This window comes from Agelaius phoeniceus, chromosome 11 (genome assembly GCF_051311805.1).
Source record: "Agelaius phoeniceus isolate bAgePho1 chromosome 11, bAgePho1.hap1, whole genome shotgun sequence".
Lineage (NCBI taxonomy): Eukaryota > Metazoa > Chordata > Aves > Passeriformes > Icteridae > Agelaius > Agelaius phoeniceus.
This window is the reverse complement of record NC_135275.1, coordinates 15,500,483-15,518,766: the sequence shown is the minus strand read 5'-3', so window position 1 is coordinate 15,518,766 and position 18,284 is coordinate 15,500,483. Positions and strand designations below refer to the sequence as shown.

At 46.6% G+C, this 18,284-nt stretch overlaps 1 protein-coding gene and 1 long non-coding RNA gene across 3 annotated transcripts in view; one reads left to right on the top strand and one right to left on the bottom strand.

The window, feature by feature from the left end:
• The window catches only part of PTPRG (protein tyrosine phosphatase receptor type G), a 394,652-nt gene extending 391,291 nt beyond the window's left edge, over nucleotides 1-3,361 (bottom strand). Inside the window, exon 1 of the mRNA XM_077184351.1 lies at nucleotides 2,450-3,361. Coding sequence (XP_077040466.1) covers nucleotides 2,450-2,534 — 85 coding nt within the window. The 5' untranslated portion in view covers nucleotides 2,535-3,361. The remainder of the gene's footprint in view (nucleotides 1-2,449) is intronic.
• Nucleotides 1,637-18,064, top strand: LOC143694994 (uncharacterized). Of its 2 annotated transcripts, XR_013183835.1 has the most exons (5): nucleotides 1,637-1,932; nucleotides 9,732-9,860; nucleotides 10,475-10,808; nucleotides 15,265-15,415; nucleotides 17,646-18,064. It is a non-coding gene; the product is annotated as an uncharacterized LOC143694994 (long non-coding RNA). The 2 variants fall into 2 exon arrangements; XR_013183836.1 differs by lacking the exons at nucleotides 1,637-1,932; nucleotides 15,265-15,415 and having other exon boundaries at nucleotides 7,332-9,860.
• Nucleotides 18,065-18,284: the final 220 nt, after the last annotated feature.

Genomic DNA, 18,284 nt, shown 5'->3' with positions numbered 1-18,284 from the left:
CATATTTTTTTTTGCCAGAGTGACTCCCTTCTCTTACTGCAACCAAAGGAACAACAACAAAAATACCTACTTAAACAGTGAAACCCTGTTACAACACCACTAACAAAGAAATACTGCAAAGACTTATTTTCTACACGGTTCATTTATTGTTACTGAACAAAGAAAAGAATAGCCTTTATGTTTCCTCACAAAGTAAAGTGATTTGCAGGGGAGAAAACAAGCAGTGACCTCTCTTCCATTTAAAGGGAGCTAGATATGAAACAGAGGGAAGAAGGATGCTTACAAACTGAAACCAAGCTGACAAATACCTTCCTTCTTTAATCCTCTCTAGAAAACGCTATGAAAAGGTACAGAAGCATTCGTGGTAGATACTAAATGGTTAATATCTGGCCGGGATTCCCTGCCAACACAAATTCCGATGATTTGCCATTGGATGTTGTCAGCACCAATGTCCTGTTATAGCCCACAGAGATCCTCCCTGCAGCTTCCCTGCCTCGGGCATCTCTGCTGAGCGGGATCGGAGTCGGAGGCTCCGGTTTCTCGGATGTCTCAGTCCCAGCCCTCGCTGCACACCAGGTACCGCTGCTCTTCAGAGGAAAGCCCAGGGAGCGAGCAGGCACCCGGGTCTAACATGGTAGCTCGGTACAAAAACCAAAGGCATAAAAGCCTTTCTGGAAAATAGTTTGCTTTCCAGGCAAAGCTTTAGCAAGGAAGAGCCCTGAAACATTCCCGAGTATTACACAGCTGTTTTATGGCTCCTGGCATTAAAGAGTTTACCAACACTCTGCAAGCGTCCTGCTACCCTCTGCTTGCATCCATCTTCATATTCCATAATGCAAATATTATCTGGTTCAAACACCGCTGATCTAAATCAGCAAGTCATACAATACTGTCATATTAAACCAACATCAGGGCTTGTTTTCCTGCAGCATTCCTGGAGCCTGCCTTCTAGATGTAATTACTATACAATATATATCAGAACCAGAGAGAAAGGCATCACTCCAAAGGCTGAAATTGAGAAGAAATCAATACAGAGAAGATAAATGTTTCGTCAAAAGCTGCAGAGGTATTAACCCTCTCCCCAACTTAGTTTCTTTTTGCTTCAAATCATTTTGCCATGTGAGAAGCTACTGGAAGGAATGGGATGGGTCTATCTGCTTAGCTCTGCATTTGGTGTTAGGAAAAAAGGGCATTCCAGGAAGAATTTTTTTTTTTAATGGAAAAAAATGAGAACGCCTAAGTGAAAGTTCCTACAGAACCTCCAGAATTTAATTCTTTCATTAGACTCTTGCACACCTGGCCGGGGCCAACAGGCAGGGCAGCCTCAGGAGCCCACGGCAAGGACGGGAGAAGCCCGGGAAGGGGGCAGATCCCTGGAAGAGGGGCTCGCGCTGCCCCGGGAGCCCCATCCCCGCCGGGAGGGAGAGAGGGAGGGAGCCCCGGGCACATCCGCACCCCCGCCATCCCTCGGGGCTCCGGGCGGGAGCGCGCGCGGGGCGGGAGCGCGCCGGGCGGGGCTCGCGCTGCGCGCCGGCGGAGGGGCGCGCGCCCCGCGGGGGCGCCGGCGGCCCCACAGCGCCCCTGGCGGGCAGCGCGGGCACTGCGGAGGCGGCGGGAGGGAGCCCGAGCCCCGCGAGTTCCCCCGGGCCGGGGCAGCGGCGGGACCGCGCGTCCCAGCGCGGGGCACTGCGGGGCGGGAGAGCGCGCACCCGGCCCCGAAACACGCGAGCCCCGCCGTGCGACACGGGGCGAGAAGCGATACACAGGCGCCGGCCGCGGGGCTCGAAGTGGGGGGAGAACTGTACGGCGGTCGCCGAGTGCCCCCCGCCCGCGGAGCCCCTCTGCCGCGGGTGCGCGGTGCTGCCTGCACAGCTCCAGCCCCGGTGCGCAGCGGGCGCGCAGCCCCGCGGGACTGCCCCCCGCGCTGCCAAGGTCAGCACGCGGCACGGCGAGACCCCCACCAGGGACACGAGTGGCGTGGGGAGGGCAGGGACCCGCGCAGCGCGAAGTTTCTGGCGGAGGAACCGGGGGGCTGCGGCGCGGGGTCGGAGCGCGGAGTCACGCTGCCTTTCGGGGCGGCGAGCGGCGGTCCCGCAGCACAAAGGGAGCTCCAGGCAGCCCCACGAAAGAAGAGCGGCGCGCAAGGACCCCCCCCCGGCCCCGCGCCGCCGGGCGCTGCAATGCACCGGAGAGCGGGGACACCGCGCCGGGAGCGCGGAGCCCAGCCCGAGCTCCGCTCACGGCCCCACTCGCGGGCAGCGCTGCCCGCAGCCGGGAGAGTGCTGCGGAGCGGGAGGAGACCCAACGCTGGGGCCGCCCCGGCAAAGGGGCCCCCGCGACTCCCCGCGCATCCTCCGCGCCCGCGGGGCGCCCCGCCGGCTCCCCACGGGGGTCGCGGACACGTGTGGACCAGGCACCGGGAGCCCCCCCAGCCGCCGCGCTCACTCACCGGGGAAGCACACCACATCATGGAGCACGGAGCTGGTGATTTTCAAGAAAAAGATCCACCAACACGGTTTCAGTAGCCTCCGCATGTCCAAAGCCGCACATCGAAAGGGGAAAGGGGCTAAAATAATTAACACACAGGGGGAGGAAAAAAAAAAAGGGGGGGGAGGGGGACAAAAAAAAAAAAAAAACTTGTTGAAAATAAGTTTCTCCCCGCACCCCTGTTCCTGCGGGAGAAAGCGGGGGGCTCCTGCTCGCCTCCTCTACGGGGAAAAAAAAAAATTCGCCCCAAGCGCGGGGCAGGGGGAGGACGGAGTCGAGCGCCGGCGGGGCGCGGGGACCCCCCCGCGCGGCTCGGCGGGCGCGGGGCGGCGCGGCTCAGGCGGGCAGCAGCGGCGGGGCGCGCATGCCGCGGACGGACGGGGCGCTCACAGCCGCCTCCGCGCACGGGCGGGCGGGCGGCGGTCAGCCGGGGCCCCGGCGCGCTCCATCCTGCCGTACAGGAAGTGGCGGGCGAGCCCGGATCCTGGCGGAGACTTTAAAGCGGGGCGAGGGAGAGAGAGAGGGAGAGAGAGAGCGCGGCGCGGCGGCGAGGCGAGGAGAGGCGGCGGCGCGCCGGGCGCCCCGGCGGCGCGCCCCCGCCGCCCTTAAAGCGGCCGCGGCGGCGGGGCGGGGGCGCGCTCGTGTGCACGCTCCCGCGCACGCTCCCGCTGCCGCCTGTGTGCGCGTATCTGTGCAGGACGCCGCCGGCAGCGGCGGGGTTTGGGGCCGGTGTGTCACCGAGCCGCGGAAATTCGCCGTTCGCAGTTTCGGGCTCCGCGCTCTCGCCCCGGCGGTGTCTGCCGGGAGTTCCTTGTCTCGTTCTGCCGCCCCCCGGTGCGGGCTGCGAGGGGGTTCTGTCCTTCGTGGGCCCCCCGCTACTTGTGCGCATCACTCGGGGTGCTGTCAGAGGGGCCCGGCCCCCCTCCCCGCCCCAAACCCACGCGGTTTCCCATCCCCTTCGAATCTGTCCCCCACAGAATCACACAGCTCAGTGCCGTGCCGGGTATTTCCAGAAATCCTCATGGAAATCATACAGATTTTGTTCTTCTCCGGTGGTACGTATCTTTTTGGGTACTGCAAAAGACACCTCCACCCCCACTACCCCTAAAATCACATAGATTTTTCCTCCCCCAGTAATACTCATCATTCTGGGTATTGCTGGAAGCATCCCACAAAACTGCTATTTTTCCCCCAGTATTGTGCATTATACTGCATATTTCCAGAGAGCCACCTCAAAATGAGATAATTGTTTGGTGTTTCTGCACAGTCAGATGAAGGCTGTCCCAAGCCACTCTGCATCCATCCCCCACACCCCCCCGGCAGCACTTTCTGAATGAGTGATAATTTTGCACAGGAAACAGAAGCAGAAAATGGTGTGAATTCAGGATGAAGGGATGGTTGCTTGTACTTGGTATTTCCTGGCTGTGCTGTGGTCTGCTGATGCTTAAATTTCATTCAGTGGTAGTTTTTGTCTGTTTCTTTGTTAATTACATCCATTCCAGGCGATTCTGTTTCAGAAAGGAAAGGGTTTGGCCAGGTTTATCAGCGAGTAGTGTGCTCAGCCCTGGCTCTGTCAGTTGCTCTGCTCCTCTTTGCTTACCTGCAAACCTTCCACATTTGTGGTGTTTCCAGAGCAGAGGAGATGGTCGGCAGGAGGAAGAACGGAGTAGGAAAATTCAGAAGTCGTTTGTGGAATGGCAGTGATTTTCTCTCCCCCTTCCTCAGCTCAGGGGTCACTAGAGCAGTGCCCTCAGGTAATTAGCACTGTCTGCAAGTGGTTTTGTGTCCATCCAGGTTTACACCACTCATCACAAGATGCCAAGGCAGTGGATTATGCTGCATCCAAAGAGCCCCTCACCAGGAGACACGTGTAGCCTTTTCTTTGACTTTCTCTCCACATTCCAGGTCATGACTGCCAAAAATCACAGTTGGAAGTTAAAAGTGCAGTCCTTATTGGCCAAAACTGCTCATCCCAGTGGGGATTTTTCATGTCTAAGGATTTAAGGACCTGATTAGATATTCTCTGCCTTTGAGGACACTACCCATTGGGGTGTGCAAAAATTAGGGAAGGTACTTGTGTAAGGATTTGTCTAAAGCAAAGCAAAAATTTATAGGCCCTGGAGAAAGGCTCTTCCAACTTGTCCATTAAATCATTTCCCAGAATATGGTTTCAACTCTCATAAAAAACAAAGATACAATGTTAAGAGCTAAATTTTCTAGATGTTTTTTGTTCGATGAAAATCAAAATCAAATCCCCACCTGCCTTGACCTTTCAGATTCTGCCATGACATCTGGGCTCCGTTACTTATTGGGCTATTCAGAAAAACCTGAAAAATATTCCCCTTTCAGCAATTGATTGCAACTTTGCTGTTCTATTTCAGCAGATAGAGAGGCAGGTTCTACACCAATACTGAGACTTGCCTCTTCAAGTGATGTCTCCCTGGTATTGCAAGAGGCAATCTTAAGGTGTTTCAATCTAAAAGTGGGTTTCAACAAGTCTCATTACATGAGAAAAGTTTTTACACACTATTGCAATATCACAAAAGAAGAGTAAAAGCAGTGGATTTTTTTTTTTCAAAGAGCAGTTTGAATTAGTTTTTTCTCTCTAATTCAAAATCCTTTGCAAAAGCTGTTAATTGCACCATTTTTGATTTAAAACATATTTTTAAATTAGTTTAGGGCTTTCTCTCCTGGAAAATGACAAACCTGAAACTGGACCCATATCTAGGAATTGGAGGAATTTTGCATTTTCTATTCTTGGCCAAAACATGAAAGTAAGATATAAAATGCATAATCAGTGTTCTGAATTCTGTCTCCTGAGGAGCACAGATGACTTCAGATCTCTCTAAGCTGCTAAGGAAGATTTTAGGATGGCAGAGCTCCCATCAAAAACCAGAGGTGTTCGGGCTGGATATTCACAGTAGTCGCCTCAGGTCTGAACTTCTTAAAACAAATCTGTAAAAGCCCAATGTCAGCACGACCAGCTTGGTTCAGCCTGCTGTGGTACAACATGTACAATGACCCACTTTTCCTGGAGTGGGAAATCAATCATTGCATCGTCACACATCAGTTTAGGAGCTCTGGTGGCTGAAGTAGCTTTGTTTCGCATTAGCAATTTGGGTGGGCAGAGAAATGGAAAGATGGATGATGGAGATGCAGAGAACAAAATTAACCACGGTTAAATGAGAGTCCATTTCCTGCATGCAGTATCTCTGTGCCCGAGGCACGCTGTCTATCAACAATACACAGGTACAAATTGGCCTGCAGAGGGATCTTTACCTGCCCAAACACAGCAAAGTGCATTAGCAGGATGCTGCTCTGTGGGCTGGGGCTGCCTGGCTGTGGAGCAGCCACGTCTGACAGGACAGCTGATTCTTCCCAGGGACTGAAGTGCCGTGGCTGGTGTGATTAAAATAACTGCTGCTCCATTGGAGGCATTGAGAGGGGACATTATAACCCAGTGCAGCTAAACCAGACCAATGGGTGCTCTGCAAACCTTGCAATATTTATGGTTAGCAAAGCAGGTGATGTCAAGGTGAGAGGAATGGGACCAGCAGTTTGCTTGGAACTGTGAATAAAAGATAACTTTTATCCTTCTTTTCCCCCCTCCAGTTTGAACAGGTAATATTTTTATGCTGTCTTCACCAACATATGGGTATGACTCCTGGGAAAGAAATGAAAGTCTGTTAATTTATTTGATCAGACATGAGAAATAATAGAAAACTGAAAGGAAGAGTTGTATTTGTCATATGTTTGAATTAGTGAAAAGCTGAAGAAAGCAGAAAATATTGCTGGGAGTTCAAAGATGAGAGGTTTTATTGAATTAGAAAATTATTAATAGCATTAATCATTTCCAAAACAGGCTTCTCAACATCTATAATGACTATGTAAAGGATTGGAGAAATAAAAATCAAAGAAAAAAGTCAGATACACCAAGTTACACTTGGTTTTGTGTCTAGAAAGAAAGGGGTGAGTTTTCCTTTATTTACAGCCAGCCTCACTGGAATGGTTTATCTGTGGGGAAAAGACCAGGTGAGGATCTAGCCCTGAAAGGATAATTCAACATGAGGTACAAAGAAGCAGCTACAGGTCAGATTATAAGCAGTGTGACATATAAACTTCCAGATTAACTCAGCAGCCCTAGTTCCTGTTCAGCTTTGCATGGAAAGGAAAAAAAGGATGCTGAGTTTCATAAATTATACTATTGCAGAATTAGTTTCTCGAAGCCTCAGGACAGATGCATTCTTCTCAGAGTATGCTGTGAGGCTTTGAAGGTCTTAACAAGGCATCTGAGAACCTGCTGAGAACCAGAGGTGGAGGGCAAGCAAAGTGCCGTGATAAAAGAGAGGGCTTTATTTCAATATAATCATAGCAATGAGCTGTGTTGTTTGATTTATGAAGACATAAAAATAAATGAACTCAGAGGTGCAGGTAAAGCAAAAGGTATGAAAAACGTTAATGGGTGATGCAAACTCTGGCTAAGACACAGGCTGGGGTCAGAGATTGCTGCAAGTGTCACAGGCTGCACATCCACAGCTCAACCAGCATGACACGAATGGGCACTGACTTGAGAGATACTCCAAGATGTCCTGGCTGGGAAGTGTCCCACAGGGTTTGCACAAAGCTTTTTTGAAAGACCAATACATTTATTTTCTTGTGTTCTAAAAAAGGAGCCACCACCTTAGGGTAGCCTTAGGCTAAATCACTCAGAACAGACACTGGTCACACGCTGAGATGCCTACTTGAAAACTTCGAATTAACCTTGAAGTCAAACAGTTCTTTTGTCTCCCGAAACGGCCCCAAAATGCTGTGTTTGTAGAAGTGTGTGTGGAGGGTTGGCAGCGAGTTTCTCTTTCAAAAGCAGCTGTAGTTCAGAGTCCTGTGGTACGACCTTGCTGGGGCCCTGAGTGTGTGCTTAATTCACAAATCCTCTCCTGTTAAGAGAAGAATATAAAAATCTATCATCAGTGTGGCAGCGAGCAGAGCAAGCATGTTCATGACTAGAGCTGAGGGATGAGATGAAAGACCCAGTTTTCTGTCCTGCTTGTCTGTGGCCATGTCTGTGACTCAGTGGAATTACTGCCTTGGCAGAATGTAAGGTAGAAACTAACAAGACAACAGACTTAGAGTCTTCCATTATTGGTGCAAATATTGTTTGTAGGTTTCAATACTATTTGAGTTCAATGAAATCCTTGGGATCCTCAGCTGCAGAGAAGCAGAAATGCTTTGAGAAGGCTCTGTCCATGCTCGATGTTTTTCCACTCCCGTGCAGCTTGCCAGGGAGATAACTGCAACTGTTGGGTTTTCCTACACAGTGAAGTTGACTCAAGGACAGGCAGGGTTTGCAGGCAATGTGAACTCAGGCTGAATATAAGCTGCTGTAAGGAGCAGCAGGGGTGTGGTGTGCTGGATCCAGACACGTTACAGACACAGTTACCATCAGCAATCTTCTTGTCCACATTCCAGCCCCCTGTTCTCCCTGGACTCCACAAAGCCAGTAGCATAATGAGATACCTACTGTTTTAAAGGCCTCATGCATTACAAGCAAAACATCATTAAAAACACAGACAAAATTGATGATAATGAATAAATTCATTGAAGGTGGAATTTCTGCTCTTCCTTTCCCCTCTTTCACTCCGCTGCTGATTTCTGCCAAAGAAGTTAGTGTGATAGGGCCCTGTCCTCCTGCACAGATGTCAAAAAGATGTGTCAGAAGCTACTGGTGAAGGGTAAAGACACAGGTGAGCTGTGGTCCCAAGGGGAGAGGCAGTAATGACTCTGTAACAACGTGTGACCTTCTGCTGTAAACCCATTGCCAATGGTGTCCAAAGCCAGGCCCCCGAAATTGCTCCACAATGAGGACCAATCAGGCAGACTGCAAAAAGCACTTTCCTAGTCAATCCCAGGAGAGCACTTTCAAGAAACAAAAATCTGTTCTATAAATGGTAGAAGCAGACTCCCAATCTGTTTAAGGAAAGAAGAGAAAGTTAAAGAGCAACGTTTGCCATACCCATGTTCACTCAGAGATACATTCCCTTTGACTGCAGGAATAGGGTGATGTGCAAACTTGTATGTTCTGGCTATCTTTTTTAGTTGGTAATGTCTTACAAGAGCTTGTACAGATGTGAATAATTACATTCCAGAAACTAATGCAGCCCCTGGTGGGAGGGTGCGGGGAGGAATGGCCTTGACAGAACAAGGAAAGAAATAACACTTGTCAGGGACAGGAAAAGTAATTGTTACTTTATTTTGGGTCCCTGTGTTGCAACAGAGAAATGCAGCTTGCAGATTACAGCATAGCTCTGTTTTTGCTATTCCTCTCTGGTTTCAGATATTTGTGTTTTTGGTGTTTGAGTATTTTTTTCTTAAAACATTAGCAGTTACTCAAATATAGACTTGTGTAAAGCACTCTGGATTTGAGTGTGGACAGGCAGTACATTAGCTAATATGATTCCATTAAAAAAGGATTCCATAGCCAGTGCCCCAATTAAATGAAGAAGTGTCAATATTAATAAACCTCCCAAAGAAAGGGATAAAATCAGATGCCCCAGTGACCCCTCAGACATGAGTTATTCAGATCAATACATACCCATAAGCACCGATGGAGATAGATAAACAACAACAATGCATCCAGGCCACTGAGGTTTGGCAGTACAGCACACCCACAAAGTCTCCTTTGTTTTCTCTGTTTTACTTTCCATTCCCTTATTCTCCAGTGTCAGGGGCATGAGCTACTTGTCTGCAAACTCCAGTTTCTTGCTTGGAGTTCATCCTGCCTCCTCTTGATGCCTGGACTAAAAAGGATTTCTTGGAAGCGTAAAGACGCCATCCAAAACTTTGAATAAGCAGTAATCCAAATCCCTGACAGCTTACATCCCTAATGCAACCGAAATGATTTTCATTCATCTTTTCAATTGCCATCAAATACAGACCCACTGCAGCTGGGCACAACTCCACTGGGCATTCCCTTTCCTGGAACTGCACCTACTTGGATCCAAGTCAAAGTTTTGCCAGTGCAAGGAGGGATGTGACCAAATACCACAAAAATGCAGTTGTTACTTTCTGCAGTGTTTTGCTACTGTGGGAGTGTGGCAAGGCTTATCTTTTCTCCCCAGATTTCATGTTCACGATGCATATCTTCATGCCATCAAGGTCTGGTAGTTACAATGCATCCTGCTCACAGCTACAGTGTTGGAGGGTTTAAAACATTTTAGAATTTCGGCATCTCTTTTTGTTGATTTCAGATGAATGGAAGAAGAGGATGCCAAATTCCCTAAAACAGTAAACACTTTAAAAAACACAATAAACGCTGGGCCCAATTCTACCTTTGTCCATGCTGGTGTAAGTCTAACCTCTCTTCATGCAGCTGACAGGTAATTTGTGACAGTGTAACATGGGACAGAGTCAAACCTTTTAATTTGGAAGAAGACAATTGCTTCCTCTGGCCCACGCCCAAAAATATATACATAAGACATACAAAATAGACATAAGACATACATAAGTGGTAGAAACTGGGGTTTTTTGGTTTGGTTTGGGTTTTTTTTGTTTTGGTTTTTTTTTGTTTGTTTGTTTGTTTTTTTTGTGGTTTTGGGTAAAAATATTCAGTTTTGGACTGAAAACTAGGCTTTCCTAGCTAAGCCAAAAAGGGGGAAAGGGGGAAGGGGGAACGTTTATCATAAGTGACCTGAAGAGGAGTACAACTAACATGTGTTTAGAACATTGAACTGTTGTTTTAGTCCATGCAAATTTATAATGCCAATTTTAAAGTAACTTATGATGTCCAAATAGATTTTAGCATCTATTAAAGGTATCATCTTAAGACACATTGATGGGGGAAAAGGAAACTGAGAATTAAATTGTTAAGATTAATTCACAGCAAAAGAATATGAGACCTCATAATTCCTCCCACGGCAGCATCACAGTTAGTAAAATATTACACCTTTTTTTTCTCCTTTTTTTTTTTTTTTTTCTTTTTCTTCCCCTGTAGCAGAAACACAACAGAATGACATTATTCTCTCGGGGCCAATATTAACTGCAAGCCGACGGCCGCTGGTGAGCTCGGGGGTGCTCCCCGGGCCGCGTTTGCTGCCGGAGCTCCGGGCAGCCCCGGCCCGGGGCTGAGCCCGAGGCGGCTTCGAGCCACACGGGGGAGTCGCAATGCGCGCACGGCCGGGTTCGCGCTCATCCATCATCCTGCGAACCTGATTTCTGCGTGCTGCCGCCTTGTCAGTCTGTCTGGGAGATAGCACGAGATCTGCAACACTTAGCACAGCAAAAAACAAAGCTGAAAACGCGGTGTTTCTGTAACAGAACGGCCTTGTGTGAGTACGGCGGGTCGGGGTTTTTGGAGGGGGAGAAATCTGTGCCGAGCGTGATTCTCTTTACTGAACGCTGAGCCACCAGCTTGCCTGGTGATGCCATGCAGAACACTAAGAAAAGTTACAGAAATCTCAGCCATCAGTAATGAAACACTAGCGATTTTGTGTAATCCATTGGGAAAGCAGAGGGTGAGGCAGGCTCGTAGGTTGGACAGGACAACACGGAGTCTCACAGTGGCAGGGGAACAGCAGCGCTGGAGCAGGAGCCAGGCCCCATCATCAGCCCCATCATCACATTTCTCACTGCAAGGGTTCCCTCCACCCGATAGCTGCAGGAAGAGTGGGCACGGGCTCTGATGCTCCTGGCCCAGGATTTAATGATCCTGACAAAACCCACCTTCAGTAAGCACAGGCCATGAGCAGGGGACACACAGCCTCCAAATCCTGCCCCTGAACCATCCTGAACCATCCTCACTCCCCAAGTCCGTCCCAGGTGGAGGACACAGCGGTGATGAGGGTCCTGAGCAGGGCCCAGAGGGAAGCTCGGACCGAGCTCTCCCAACACGGCACAGGTTTTCCTGCAGTACTCAGGCCATCCTAACCAACATTCCCTTGGATTTTTATACATCGTTCTTGCGACCTTACCATATCACACAGGAGACTTACTTTCTCAGTTTATTGTTACCTGCTCCTAATCCAGACGGCTGCTCACACAATGCACCATTATCCAGCAAAACAGCGCGTCCTGACAAACGCTGCTCAGTGAGCACTGGCCACCAATCCGAGAGAGCCAGGGTCGCTGCTGAACAATACCAAGAGAGGTCTCACTAGCTTCTTCTCCCTCCTCCATTCAATGAGCTGTTAATAGACAAGCTGTTAGAGAGAGAAAGAACTAAATAGTTTACAAGCTTACATTTGAAGGCCTGTGAATTGCATTAGCTGAGCCAGCTGAGTGAGAGCCAAGGCAATCTCCCCACGATTGTAGAAAATGGCATTGAGGCATGTGGAGGCAAAGAAAGAATGACAGTGACCAGGTTTACAATATGCAAAGCTGAAATAATTACTGCTGTCTGTGGCACAGAATTTTTAGCTGAACTACAATATGGAATCAAAGCATTCTGTTAAATGCACAAGTGTGTTTGTGTGTTCATATTTTTAAACTTTCTCTCTTCTATGAAAACATTTATTTACAGCGTTAATAAAAACTTTCTGAAGCTGATTTTTATTATTTCCTTATTGAACCCCCTGCTACCTCTCATTCTCTGCAGAGGCCACTCTCAGTATGAGAAATGACCACAGTATTTTTCATTACTCTCCGGGTTTTTTGAGGCCTAGCAGTTATGAATACGAATGTGAACTACTTTAAATACAATTACCTGGAAAATAATTTGGGATCTGTGGAGCTGGAATGTGCAACTGAAAATATTTGTAACCCTTTAGTTACCAGCCAAGTGATTGTCATAGTTCTTTTTAATATTTCATTCTGTCCTTTAACTTTACCAGAGGGGAAAAAAATTGAAAAGCAGAATAAGACAAATTAATAATAGTGAAATAGAAAAATTGAAAAGTAAAGAATGGAACCATCAAACCATTCATTTTAAGACATTCTGTGGCAGAAAAGAATGAACGAAAGAACAGTTAAAAACCAGCCACTATCAAACAATCATAGTTCAAAATTTCTACCTTTGAGAAAAGCTCAGAAACTTTCAAGGGGACCATAGCTTCAAACAAAAGGATTGGTGTGGATCAAATGCACTTTAAGGTAAAAGATTTCAACTTGCTTAGTAACTTTCTTCTTTATATTGTTCTCCCTATTTTCCACAGTCTTTGGTTAGAAGGAGGCCAGGTGCTGTCTCTAAGGCAGTGCTGCAATCACAGCAGAAGAGCTGAGGGAGCTGCTCCAATGCAGCCCTCACAGGCAATGCCTGCTGGGCCTTTCAGCAAAGGACACTGGTGGCTTTGGCTGTGACCTCCACTAAGGGGCAGCTCTCTGTGATTCTCACTCAAAGTCCAGTCAAAGCAGCAAAAATCGGCTTGACAGGAAACACAACTTTGTTTTATTAAAACAATTTTTGGTACATTATCACATAGATCATTCACAAACTGGACTTACTTGGGTCAGTGATCCAGAAAACAGCTTTTCCAGTCAGACTTGAGCTTTGCCCATTAAACTTTGTCTCAAAATCTGAATATATTTACCAAAGAGAAACCTTTTAGTCATGCTTAGAGTACCAGCCATCTATTGCTTATATCTGAAAGGAAAGTAATCCAGCATCCCTCTACATGGGGTAAGAATTTCTGCCACTATTTTAAGACCAATGGCAAAACTCATGTTGACCTTAGAATGGACAGACTGACTTCTGAATTGTTAAATGCTCTCTTTTGGTTCCAGTCCCGCAGGGTCAGTGCAGGTAAATCAGTTTCTGGAATTAGTCACCTGAGATCAGACCAAGCAGAGATTATGGATTTTCAGGTCCTTGTTTATAAACATTTTTCAAGTAGGCTGAGAAAAATTCTTTTGGAGGCTTCAGAGAAACCATCATGTCAAGGGTATTTTGTTTTAGTGAAAGGCAGAGGATTTATCTAGTGAAACCTGGGGATCATTCTCTTTTGTTTTGGTGGGTTGGTTTTCCTGAGCTGTTCAGTGTTCCCTCCTCTTAGATCCTTTCATTCAAGTTAGTAGTTTCCTTATATTGGCTGATCTTTATTTCTGCTTTTAATATTCTCTATTTATTTTATTGTAGTGCACTTACATGCTGTTCAACAGTCCCCTATTACTGTAAATAAAGTGAGATAAATAACTTGGCTTTCTTTCTGCATGTGAAATATTTGGCAGCAGCCATCCCCACCCTCAACTGAGCACTTGACAGTGTCACAGTCAGTGTGTGAGAGCAGCTCTGCGTGCCCTCACATGTCACCAGTGCCCATGCTGGTTATATAAAGCTGGCTTGGGGTCTGCTGATATTGCTGGCTGGCTTTATCTAGCAAGCAGAGGTACCAGTGGCATCTGTGCATCTGTTGGATGTGCAGATGGAGGCAGCTGCCCTCTCAGACACTGGCAGCAATAGCAGTGTTAACACGGGCATCTGTGACCAGGCAAGATATTGCTTATCTGCAGTGCATGGCAAAGTCACTGAGGCTCCTGTTTTCGGATCAGGCAGGTGTTATTTCTATCTATCACTGACAGACTCGGGCCTAACCAGTCACTTTAAATAACAACGATAAGATCCAAACCACAGCTTCGTGGCTGTTCCCCCTGGGACTCCTGCTGGCCTCAGGGAAACACCCAGCACAGTCAGAGTACAGGAGGTGCATTCCTTTGGCCAGCAGAGTCTGTGTGGCATTCCCAGCAGCTGCACTCCCTCCAGAGCCCTCGTGTTGGCTCTGTGTCAGCTGGAGGTCCAAGGCTCTGCCAAGGGCTGGGGCAGCTCCAGGGCAGCACCTGGCCCTGATCCTCAGCCTGTGCTGGGCTCTGGAGCTGTGCCTGAGCCTGGGCCTGCCCTGGGAGCACACAGTTAGCACAGCCTGTCCTGCCTGCTTGGGGCACTGACAGCAGCTGACCTGAGAGCCTGACTGAATGCCAGGAGCTGCTGGAGGCTCTGCAAGGCCTTTCATTATTCCCCCTGCCCCAGACAGATGGGGCTGGGTGCTGCTCCAGCAGTGCCCAGGGCTGGCTGCACCATCAATGGCACTGATGTCAATGGCACTGATGTCAATGGTACTGATGTCAATGGTACTGACACCAATGGCACTGACACCAATGGTACTGATGTCAATGGTACTGATGTCAATGGTACTGACACCAATGGCACTGACACCAATGGTACTGACACCAATGGTACTGATGTCAATGGTACTGACACCAATGGTACTGACACCAATGGTACTGATGTCAATGGTACTGATGTCAATGGTACTGATGTCAATGGTACTGACACCAATGGCACTGATGTCAATGGTACTGACACCAATGGTACTGACACCAATGGTACTGATGTCAATGGTACTGATGTCAATGGTACTGATGTCAATGGTACTGACACCAATGGTACTGATGTCAATGGCACTGACACCAATGGTACTGACACCAATGGTACTGACACCAATGGTACTGATGTCAATGGCACTGACACCAATGGTACTGACACCAATGGCACTGACACCAATGGCACTGACACCAATGGTACTGACACCAATGGCACTGACACCAATGGTACTGACACCAATGGTACTGATGTCAATGGTACTGATGTCAATGGTACTGATGTCAATGGTACTGACACCAATGGTACTGACACCAGTGGTACTGATGTCAATGGTACTGACACCAATGGCACTGACGTCAATGGTACTGATGTCAATGGTACTGATGTCCTCTGGTTACAGAGCTCAGTCCTACTGCAGGTGATGCTTACTCCCCTTGAAGTCCTGCAGGTTTATTTCCTGTTACTGTCTGTAGGCCAGCCCTGAAGATCAAACCTGGTGGAGGTTCAGATCAGCACTGCCAATAGTCATCTGGATTTGTTCTCCAGGAATACACAGATGCATCTTCCTGCTGTGCTTTGTGTGGCTGCAGCACAGATAGCCTCTAAAACAGACCTCCACAAGGGGTATGTTCACATCCAGACATGCTGAAACTATGCCAGCATTTTATCTGGTGTCTCAAATTTTAAAGTATGGAGTTACAGGTTTTGATTCATTTTTATTTAAATACATACTTGAGATCTAAAAAGATTGTATTCTTTTAATTTTGTTATGGCAAAAGTGAATCTATTCCAGTTAGTTAATGCAAACTGCTTTGAAAAGAGCTGTGGAATATCCTTGTAAATATTGTGTGGAAGCAACTAACTAAAATAGTCAAAATAAAAAGTAAAAATCACATGACTTTAAGAAAGCACATAAAGAGTAATCAAGCAGAGTAAAACCAAATAAGATTAATTGAAGTTACAGACTCAGTATACAGTGTATTGTATTCTTTGGACTGAACAGAATTACATGCTGTGCCAGGGTGTTCTGAACTCCATTAAAGAGTAATCTTTGTACACAACAGTAGTGCTGTGCAAATAAATGTTGTGAGGCAAAATAAATAAGTTTTGAGAAATGAATGATTCTAGCAGGAGTTTGTCAATTAATTAGAACAAAGAGGGAAGTCTAGCAAACAACACAAAGAGATGAACAGGAAAGAGTTCACGTTGCCATAACAGCTTTTGTTATTTTCTTACTTTACTTTTTGCTAATTCTGCCTCTTAAAAGCTTTGTGGGATTTTCTTTGAAGAGGGAAAGGGGCCAAGAAGTTGTGGTGACAATTTTGCTCACTCATTAAATGCTATCTTTGGGTCTTTCCTCAAAAAAGGTTAATTTTAACTTGTTTTAACAGGGCAAAGGAGTGTGAACTAGAATAGAGAAAGAATTACAGAAGATTTAGTTAAGTTACATTTATTGTAGACAGGTTTCCCAAAAGTGGTTAAGGAATTAACCAGTGCAATTTCATAATTATTAGTTATCATCTCTCAGAACTTGTAGAGGATAGGTCAAGTCCCAGAAAACCAGAGGAGGACAGATATAGTACCTGCTTTCAAGAAAATGGAAAAAGGAACTCTCAAGAAACCATGCATTTCTTAGCCTAACTTTCAGCAGGTTATAACTGGAAAAAATAAATTAGATATTGTAAAATTTGTAAGTGACAGCATTTTGGAAGGAACTGGAAATACTAGAGCACCACAATTAGAACTAGTGCTCTTGGTAAACCAGGGGAATGATTCCAATTTAACTGGGTCACATTCACTCAAGTGAAATAAAAAGAGCTATATCTAGGCAGGAGAAGCCAAATCTCTGCACACCAAAAAGGCAGGAGAAGCCTGGAAGATCTGAAGGTGATAACATCCACAGTAAATGAGAAGTGAGATGTACTCATAAGAAAGCAAATCTTGTAAAATGTACCACCAGTAGCACTGCTTGTAACATGGCAAACATCATCACTCTGCTGTGCTCAGAAGTATTGGAGGTTTATTACCAGTTTACCCAGAATGTGGTTTAAGTACCATATTTTTAAATAAAAGGTTCAGTCCCACTGGACAGGAACAGGAATAAATAGAAACCTATAAATTAGGAGAAAAGGTTGGAGAAACTGAGTTTGTTTCCTGTACACAATTGAGGAGGGTTTGATAACTGACTTCCAGCACATAAGAAGCCACTAAAAGGAGGTACTAATCCATTGTCCTCTGAGGTTAGGACAAGAAATATTGCTTTAATTTCCAAGAAAGAAGATTTGGGTTATCTTTCTAACTATAAACCTAGGTAAACACTGGAACAGGCTGCTGGAGTGTCTGTAGAATCTCTATTACTTGGAGTCTTAAAAACCAGATTAGATAAAAGAGCTGTCAGCCTTGTTGGATATATTTGATCCACATTCCTCAGCAGAGGTGGGCTACACCAAACATCTTCTAAGCTCCTTGTCAGCCCTACTTCCTCAGCTCCTGAAATGCTGTAGTTGCACTTTTGTTGCACTCAAACACAAATTTTAATAAAAAACAGACGCAAAATCAATCAATAAAAAAATGCAAAAAGGAACTGGAGAAGGTGGTTCTTGGCATTGCAAAGATCAGAGGTGACTAAAACAAATCAGTATCTTTTTGCTCATTCTGATTATTCCAAATCCACCTGTGTTTTAACAGAAATACAGAACTTAAACAAAGAAGGAGGATGCTGAGGGTGGGGAAGGCAGAATTGGGAAATAGCAATAACAATTCTGCTACCCATCCTTTAAGACTCTGTATTGTATCTCCTGGAAGAGAGGGGAAGCTGTGGTTCTCTTTTTTTTTCTTCTCTCTGCTTTTTCAGAGTGCAGGCAGAGTTGCATGACCAAGAACTCATTTGGAGCTGAAAGGAGCACACCAAGGGTCCCTCTGAAGATCCTGGCCAGCATTTCCATGTTCTTGTCTAGCCCCACTCAGCCGTGGATTGAGACTGAGCATCCCCAGCATGGAGCCCAGGGCATGTGGAGAGGCAGCACCAGAGGAAGGCAAGAGAGTGGTTCATGCAGATTCCTCCCCCACCCTGAGAAAGCTCCTTCCCCACACATGGGTGTCCCAACACAGAGATTTGCTGGGACAAAAGTGGCACATTCAGCAAACACTGGGGGGTAGTTTAATATTTCTTTAACTATCCTCAGGCGCTATTTTTTTTTTCTGTATGTTCAATTAGACTGTGGATTTATTGATAAATAAATCAAGTCTCTGCTTTCAATTTTTGCACTGAGGGAAGGCACAGCTGAGAAGCAGAATTTCAGGAATACATTCATCTAAGCATGTGAAATTCTCTTTGGTCTTTGAATCCTCTTGCAGATAAACTACTCTTACCATATTTATGGAGTACCAGCTTTTCAACACTTATTTTATAATCCATAGTCCTCTGCCCTTTTGCAAATAACTTCTGTTTGGTCCAGAAAAGCAGCCTCTCTCAGCTCACACAGCCTATGTG